Source organism: Tupaia chinensis, unplaced genomic scaffold (assembly GCF_000334495.1).
Source record: "Tupaia chinensis unplaced genomic scaffold, TupChi_1.0 Scaffold000146_1, whole genome shotgun sequence".
Classification (NCBI taxonomy): Eukaryota; Metazoa; Chordata; class Mammalia; order Scandentia; family Tupaiidae; genus Tupaia; species Tupaia belangeri.
Genome location: NW_006159616.1, coordinates 3,698,089 through 3,706,740, shown reverse-complemented (window position 1 = coordinate 3,706,740; position 8,652 = coordinate 3,698,089). Strand labels below are relative to the sequence as shown.

General features: G+C 55.3%; 1 protein-coding gene across 1 annotated transcript in view; it reads left to right on the top strand.

The window, feature by feature from the left end:
- Positions 1-8,652, top strand: part of VWA5B1 (von Willebrand factor A domain containing 5B1) — a gene marked incomplete at its 5' end in the record, with an annotated part of 48,970 nt that overhangs the window by 3,914 nt on the left and 36,404 nt on the right. Inside the window, 4 exons of the mRNA XM_027770666.1 lie at positions 1,276-1,546; positions 6,010-6,155; positions 6,969-7,100; positions 7,698-7,822. Coding sequence (XP_027626467.1) covers positions 1,276-1,546; positions 6,010-6,155; positions 6,969-7,100; positions 7,698-7,822 — 674 coding nt within the window. The remainder of the gene's footprint in view (positions 1-1,275; positions 1,547-6,009; positions 6,156-6,968; positions 7,101-7,697; positions 7,823-8,652) is intronic.

The following is an 8,652-nucleotide window of genomic DNA, read 5'->3' as shown; positions in this document are numbered from 1 at the left end:
GACTACATCAGAGTCCAGCAAAATAGAATTACGCAAACCCCGCCCCCCGCCATTATTTAAACTCAGAGGCTGGGAAGAAACCACATCAGGCTTCGTCTCCCTGTCTGGTTGCTTCCCAGAGGTGTGGGTCTACATAAGAAATTAACCTCAGCCGTAAAAGGGAATCAAGAAATTGTACCCCCGTGCCAGCCAAGCTAATGCATGTAGAACAGTCACGTCTCAGTAACTACCCAAGGCTTGGCTAAGGACACCTACTTTCAAGGAGACTGAGGCTCACAGGGGAGAGCGACTGAGTCAGGTTCACACAGTATGTTAGTGGCAGAGCCAGGCTTGAACCCAGGCCAAGTATCACACAATGTAAGAGAGTCTTGCCATTGGACTCAAGATCAAGGTGAAGGTGGTTCACCGGATCATTAAGACGTCCCAGAATCCTTGAATGAGCTCCGGACATGTATAGGGTACAAAGTTGCCCTTGATTATGATTTCTCATGCCCAGGAAGAATACCTGGGGCATGCCTCAAAGTGGCCATGACAAGAGGTTGAAAGTAGCTGTGCCAGGGCCAGCAGGTGGCATGGTGGTTAAGGCACTGGATTCCCACATGGTCAACTGCAGTTCAAGTCCAAGATCAGTCTTGAAAAATCACACCAGGTGTGTATGCATGCATGCCTAAGATCCAAGAAGAGAAGGGATTATGGCATGGCCATCCTCCCTGTGGATGATTTCTTACTTTCCCTCCCCTGTCTCTCTCTGACGAGTGTGCATGCCCTACGGCAAAAACTTAAAAAGAAAAGGGGGAAAAAGTGACTATGCCAGGAGAGACTTGCTAACAACAGAGGTAGGAAAAAGAATCCAACCAGGGCCCTGGGAGGTCTTCATGGAAGGTCGAACAAAGAGTCAGACTGGCTGGGAAGGGCGAGAGAGTGAGCCTTTTAGACGAAAGAGCCTGAGCAAAAGTACGGCTCCCACGGCTGGGTGTGCTTCAGTTTGGCTCTGGTGGGATGGACGTGCCGCTCCTGTGAGGGGTCGCGGTGGTCCAAGTTCCCCACTCCCGGCAAGGTACACAGACAATGACAAGGCCACAGGCCTGGGTCAGACCCATGTGGGTTCAGACCCTGTTTCAGCAAGTTAGTTTTTCACTGGGGAACCGAGGCAACACCCCCACACCGAGGCTCACCTTACCCTTCAGTAAAACAGGGCCACCAAAACCCACCACACAGCAAAGCTTAGGGGCGAGCAGAGAGGATGGATGGCCCTGACGCCAGCCTGCCACTTAGGGAACGTACTGCAAGATGGAGCTTCCATCGCCCCTCATTCCTGCACCCCGGGAAGAGTGGCTTTGGATGAAGACTTGGAGCGGATCCTGTTCGTGGTCAACCTGGGGACCATTACCCCCATGGAGAACGTCGCCATTTTCATCAGCACCTCCTCAGAGCTCCCCACGCTCCCCAGCGGGGCTGTGAGGGTGCTCCTGCCTGCTGTCTGCGCCCCAATTGTGCCTCAGTTCTGCAGCAAGAGTGCTGTCTCCTCCCACCAGCAGGCGCACAGGTAAAGAGACCCTGCTGGGCCAGAGGCAGAGTCTGGTGGGCAGCAGGGAGGCTGGGGGCGTCAACAAGGTGCAGGGGAGGGAGAGAAGGAGCAGAAGGTGAGGCTCACCCCCAGGTGCCGTCTTCTGAGTAGCTTGCCCCCGCTGTGCCCGCTGTCAGAGCATGTAAGCTTCTCCCTGAAATGTCTCTGTATTGGTACTAGTGAGAGGTTCTAGGAGTTGCACAATTTAGGATCAGGAGTTCCAGGGTTTATATGTTGATTCACTCAGTGTTTTCTGAGCACCTACTATGTGCTAGACACTAGCTGCATGTTAGGGATAGAGGGGGAACGAAACCAACATGGTTCCTTGCTCTTTCTGAACTTGGTGGAAGAGATCATTATCCAACTAATAACGCAATGGGCATGTAACTAATTGTGTACTTGACTGCATAATTAATGATGTGAAAAGTGCAATGAAGAAATAGTGCCATGGGCTATGAGGATGAATGAGGGATCAAACCTGGGGATCCAGACTTTCTAGCTAGTGATGTTTCATCTGAGACCTGAACAAGGGGAAGTACGGAGGTCAGAAAGGAGCATGCACACAGGAGGAGCAGCAGGGGTGAAGACCCAGAGGTGCCAAGGACAGCCCCAGAGAGGAACTGCAGCCCAGGCAGCACGTGATGAGGCTGCAGAAACGGGGGTGCCCTGCGGCCCTGGCATAGACTCTGGATTTCTTCCAAAAGCTTTAAGGCGCTATTCAAAGGTTTTCAGCAGGGCTGGGAGGACACAAGGAGCCCAGTACCGGGACAGTTTCCCTGTGCTTCCCTGGTGGAGGGAGAGGGGAAGGAGCGTCACAGCCTGAAGCACCTGCAGCTGAGATCATTTCTATATAAGTAAGTGCTCAGGGCCTGCTGGGGGCATGGTGGCTGAGACAGCTGGATCCCATATGATCGACTTTGTGGTTCGAGTCCCAGACTTGGCAGGTTGAGAAACACACTAGGTGCATATGTGCGCATGTCCAAAATCCTGAGAGGAGAATAGAGGAGAAGGGATTGCAGTGTGGCCTCCCCCCTGAGAGGTGATTCCTCGCTTTCTGTCTCTTTGGCGAGTGCACATGCCCTATAGCAAAAATCTCTCCAAAAATGAACAAAAACATGGTTGCTGCATCAAAAAAAGCAGGAGACTGAATGAGAGTCACAGGACAAGGCAGTCTTGTCAGTTGAAACTCAGTCACACCCGAATGCCATCATGTGTTTTACAAGATGTGTGTGTGTGTGTGTATGTGTGTGTGTGTGTGTGTACATAAAAGAGATAAGAGATTTTTGCTATAGGGTATGTGCACTCACAGGAGACACAGAGAGAGACAGAGAGAAAGTGAGAAATCACTTCTCCCCAGTGGGAAGGGATGGGGGGTGGGGGGAGGGATGGCCACCCCTCAATCCCTTCTCCTCCATTCTCCTCCTGGGATTTTAGGCACACACACACATATCCCTGGCATGAGTTTTAAGCTGCCAGGTCTGGGACTTGAACTGCAGTTGACCATGTGGGAGTCCAGCACCTTAATCACTGTGTCACTTGCTGGCCCCAGCTATGCACATGTATTTTTAAAATTTTGCCAGAGGGTGTATGCACTCACTTGGGAGAGATGAAGGGCAGGAGGAATGAGCAAGCACCCATCCATGGGGAGTGGCCATGCCACAGTTTCTTCCACTCCATCTCTCCTCCCTTTAGGGTTTTGGGGCCTGCATGTACAGGTGCCCAGAGTGTTTCCAAAGCCGCTGAGTCCAGGATTTAAACCAAGCAATCAGCCAGGTGGGATCCAGCTGCCTCAACCACCACACCATGGGCTGGCCCTGTTTTGTTTTGTTTTTAATTGCTAGAGAGTGCATGCGCTTGCCAAAGAGGGAGTAAGAGGAAGGAGAAAGGACCCCCAAGGGGGCGTGGTCACACTGCAATCCCTTCTCCTCCATTTCTCCATCCCGCTGGGATTTTAGGCACACATACACACATGCACAGGGTGTTTTTCAGGCTGCCAGGACCACGATTCCAACTGCCCAGTCAGCCATGTCGGAGCCAGCTCCCTCAACCACTAGGCTGCGGGCCGGCCCAGAAATGCACATGTCGAAGGACACACCAAAGGGACTTGGAGAGGAGAGAGGAGCAAGCTCAGAGATGGGGTGGGGAAAAACAAAGAAAGAGGTCCAGAAACTCGTGTGTTCAGCAGCCATGGGCTATGAGGATGAATGAGGGATCAAACCTGGGGATCCAGACTTTCTAGCTAGTGATGTTTCATCTGAGACCTGAACAAGGGGAAGTACGGAGGTCAGAAAGGAGCATGCACACAGGAGGAGCAGCAGGGGTGAAGACCCAGAGGTGCCAAGGACAGCCCCAGAGAGGAACTGCAGCCCAGGCAGCACGTGATGAGGCTGCAGAAACGGGGGTGCCCTGCGGCCCTGGCATAGACTCTGGATTTCTTCCAAAAGCTTTAAGGCGCTATTCAAAGGTTTTCAGCAGGGCTGGGAGGACACAAGGAGCCCAGTACCGGGACAGTTTCCCTGTGCTTCCCTGGTGGAGGGAGAGGGGAAGGAGCGTCACAGCCTGAAGCACCTGCAGCTGAGATCATTTCTATATAAGTAAGTGCTCAGGGCCTGCTGGGGGCATGGTGGCTGAGACAGCTGGATCCCATATGATCGACTTTGTGGTTCGAGTCCCAGACTTGGCAGGTTGAGAAACACACTAGGTGCATATGTGCGCATGTCCAAAATCCTGAGAGGAGAATAGAGGAGAAGGGATTGCAGTGTGGCCTCCCCCCTGAGAGGTGATTCCTCGCTTTCTGTCTCTTTGGCGAGTGCACATGCCCTATAGCAAAAATCTCTCCAAAAATGAACAAAAACATGGTTGCTGCATCAAAAAAAGCAGGAGACTGAATGAGAGTCACAGGACAAGGCAGTCTTGTCAGTTGAAACTCAGTCACACCCGAATGCCATCATGTGTTTTACAAGATGTGTGTGTGTGTGTGTATGTGTGTGTGTGTGTGTGTGTGTACATAAGAGATAAGAGATTTTTGCTATAGGGTATGTGCACTCACAGGAGACACAGAGAGAGACAGAGAGAAAGTGAGAAATCACTTCTCCCCAGTGGGAAGGGATGGGGGGTGGGGGGAGGGATGGCCACCCCTCAATCCCTTCTCCTCCATTCTCCTCCTGGGATTTTAGGCACACACACACATAGCCCTGGCATGAGTTTTAAGCTGCCAGGTCTGGGACTTGAACTGCAGTTGACCATGTGGGAGTCCAGCACCTTAATCACTGTGTCACTTGCTGGCCCCAGCTATGCACATGTATTTTTAAAATTTTGCCAGAGGGTGTATGCACTCACTTGGGAGAGATGAAGGGCAGGAGGAATGAGCAAGCACCCATCCATGGGGAGTGGCCATGCCACAGTTTCTTCCACTCCATCTCTCCTCCCTTTAGGGTTTTGGGGCCTGCATGTACAGGTGCCCAGAGTGTTTCCAAAGCCGCTGAGTCCAGGATTTAAACCAAGCAATCAGCCAGGTGGGATCCAGCTGCCTCAACCACCACACCATGGGCTGGCCCTGTTTTGTTTTGTTTTTAATTGCTAGAGAGTGCATGCGCTTGCCAAAGAGGGAGTAAGAGGAAGGAGAAAGGACCCCCAAGGGGGCGTGGTCACACTGCAATCCCTTCTCCTCCATTTCTCCATCCCGCTGGGATTTTAGGCACACATACACACATGCACAGGGTGTTTTTCAGGCTGCCAGGACCACGATTCCAACTGCCCAGTCAGCCATGTCGGAGCCAGCTCCCTCAACCACTAGGCTGCGGGCCGGCCCAGAAATGCACATGTCGAAGGACACACCAAAGGGACTTGGAGAGGAGAGAGGAGCAAGCTCAGAGATGGGGTGGGGAAAAACAAAGAAAGAGGTCCAGAAACTCGTGTGTTCAGCCGGTGACAGGCACTTTCCTGGGCAGTCACTCAGAGTCCTCAAGACAACATAACATGTATTGTCCCCGTTTAATGAGGAGGAGGGACACTTAGAGGGGAGGCGACTTGTCTAAGGGCTCCCAGCTCATGGAGACAGAGCAGGGGGCCAAAAAGCAGATGGTGTAGTACAAACCATTTCACCAGGGAGGAGCCGGGCAGACCTAGGCCAGGAGGCCAGCTCTACCAAATCCTAACTGCAGGGCTGAGCAGTCCCCTCACCTCACTAGCCTCGGTTCCCCACAGGAGAACAACATAGCTTCATTCTCTGGAGCATAGCGCCTGGTGCCTGGCCCACCGCCGTGCTCCTGGAGGTGGCACTGCCTGTGTCTACAGCCTAGCTGTCCCTGGGGTTAGATGGAGGGAGAAGAGGAGTGGGGGATGAGGAAGCCCCGCAGCCCCCTTGGCCGGCCCTCTCCTGTCCTCTCATGCTGGCCCTCTGTCCGCTGTCTACTTCCCCTCTCCACTCGGCCCTTCCCCAGCAAAGACAGGCACTGCTTCGATGCCCGGGCTCTGGACTCCTGGAACAAGCTGTGCCTGGCAACTCTCCTGGACACTGACGTGTCCAACCCCATGGAGTACGAGTTCAGCTTCCAGCTGGAGATCCGCGGGCCATGTCTGCTCGCAGGTGAGTGGGAGCTGCCTCCACTGGAAGGGGAGCGCTTCCAGCAAGAGCCGCCAGAGACAAGAGAGGACAGGGAGGGCAGGAAACCTCCTGGTCCAGACCAAGGCACACTGAAGCACACAGAGTTTATGGACCCCTGTTTCCCACTCCTTGAGGAGCAGTCCAGAGATGAGCCCCTCCCAGGCCAGCTTTCAAGGCCCCCCCAGCTCCATGTCATCGGCCTCCTCCAGGAAATGCCTATCACAGGTGTTTGTTGTTGGCCTCCTGCGAGCCACAGCCCATAGGGCTGTCCCCTGGTTCTCCCCTTGTCTGCATATCAGGGTCCCCTGGGAGCTTACAGACCTGCCGCAGCCTCATCTGCCCCAGAGAGTCTGGGGTGTGTCCTGGTACGGGGATATTAAACCTCCCCACGGGTCTAACATGCATTGCTCTCACTTACCGTGACCCGTGGGGGTTTGAAAGGACACTGGGATGTGGCTCCCATCAGCAAGTGCTCTCTGAGCAGCCCTACGTTCCAGTGTAAGACACAGCTATGGCGCTCCCACCCCTAAGGCCCCTGAGCCCTGAGCTCTGTCGGTCAGTCTGACGGCATGCCAGGCGCTGTGTGCACTGAGAGGGAGCGACTCCTCTGACCCTACTGGATCCCGGGGTCAGGGCAGGAAGAGCCGTCAGACGCGGTTGATCTAAGCCACGGTTTACAGGCTGCCCAGCGGGTCAGGAGCCCCCAGTGAGCTGGCACGGGGGTCATCTGTGGTCCGGGACTCGGTGTCATTCCTGGGGACCCTAAGCCTACCCCCATCACTCTGTGCCCCTCAGGGGTGGAGAGCCCCACCCATGAGATCCGCGCGGACGCAGCCCCGTCTGCCTGCTCTGCTAGGAGCATCGTCATCACCCTGGCTGACAAGCACACCTTCGACCGGCCCGTGGAGATCCTCATCCACCCCAGTGGTACGGTGCCCGGAGGGCTGCCTGGGCTGCCTGGGCTGCCTGCGGGCAGGAGGAGGACCCTGTGGGGAAGGACATGTGGGCCCTCCCAGAGCCTAGTCAGGGCAGTGATGGGGGTGGTGCGCAGGGGAGAAGAGACCTGCTGCTTGCCTCTGGGAAGCCTGCCTCTGGCTGGCAGAACCGAGGGTTTCCTGCCCTTAGTCAAGCTCCAAAGGCCTCGCAGTCGACCCACCGGGGCCCTTTGTCCCCAGGTCAGCTGAGCAGAGAATCTCTGAAGCCCTAAGCTGGGTGAGACACTGGCAGCTCTGGACCCTCAGGTAGCAGCTTATTGTCTCTTCAGAAACTCACAGATGTTCTGGAAAGATCAGAGAGTCATTTAGCCCAGTCCCATTTCAGAGGCCCAGGGAAGGGTAGTGAGTGCCCCAGGACCACTGGGCTCTCCTGCCCCGCCCCCAGCTAAGGAGTCTTCCCATGACCCCACACCACTGCCAGCAGCCAGGGCTCCACCACCTCTTCCCCCGGGAGTCCAGCTCCCTGTGGAAGTCTTGCCCATAAACCAAGGCCCCTGGCAGGTGCTGAGAGGTAGTCTCGTCTCTGCAGAGCCCCACATGCCACATGTCCTGGTGGAGCAAGGGGACATGACCCTGGGAGAGTTCGCCCAGCACTTGAAGGGAAGAACGGATTTCATTAAAGGGACGAAGAAGGACAGCAGTGCGGAGCGCAAGGTGAGGGTGTCGGGAGCAGGAGCAGATGCTGGCAGAGTGGGGTGGCTTGGAAACTTGGTCCTGAGGGACTGAACCAAGGAGGGGACTGGGCCCGAGGTGGGGGAGGAGAAAGCTGTGTCAGAGCTGGGACAAGCGTTCCCTTCAGCGGTCCGGACACTGCGGGGCAGATAGAAGATGGACTTCCGGACACAGCAGCGCCCCTGCTCTGTCCTTCCACTTCCTGCTGGGCCACTTTTCCCGGTGCCTCCAAGATGTCTAAACCAGGCACAATTCACAGCTAGTGGCTGCCCACGCCTGAGGGGTGCCCAGGACCCTGTAGCCGGGTGCCCTTCCAGCTTCCTCTCCCTCCACGGCCTCTCTTCCCACCTGCCGAATGGGTCCTTCGCTCCTTCCCTCCGCCCTCTGAGGGCCTCACCTGTATTACATGAAAGATAAAGCAAGCAGGGAAGCCTGGGAAAGAGCCTTTCCCTCTGCCCACCCCTCACCCTGCCCCTGCTCTCAAAGCTAAAGGGCAAGGAGTCCGAGAGGGTGGAGGGAGAAAGGACTGCGTGGAAGGGGAGGGGTGGCCACAGCTGCACCCAGTGAGGTCTCCCGTGCATGCGGCCTGGCACGCTCAGCTGGGTCCTGATGCCAAGATAGGTATAAGAATGACCTCTTTTTACCGGCCCTCTTTTTAGGTGAGAAAATCAAGATTTAGCACCCAAAGACAACCAGGGACCTAGAGGAAGGGGGAGATGGTCTTTCTCTCAGGAGTTAGGTTTGGTGCTAACTCCGAGAGGAGACTAGATCACGTGAAGGCAGTTTCAGAGGATTCAGCAGCCCCTCCCATT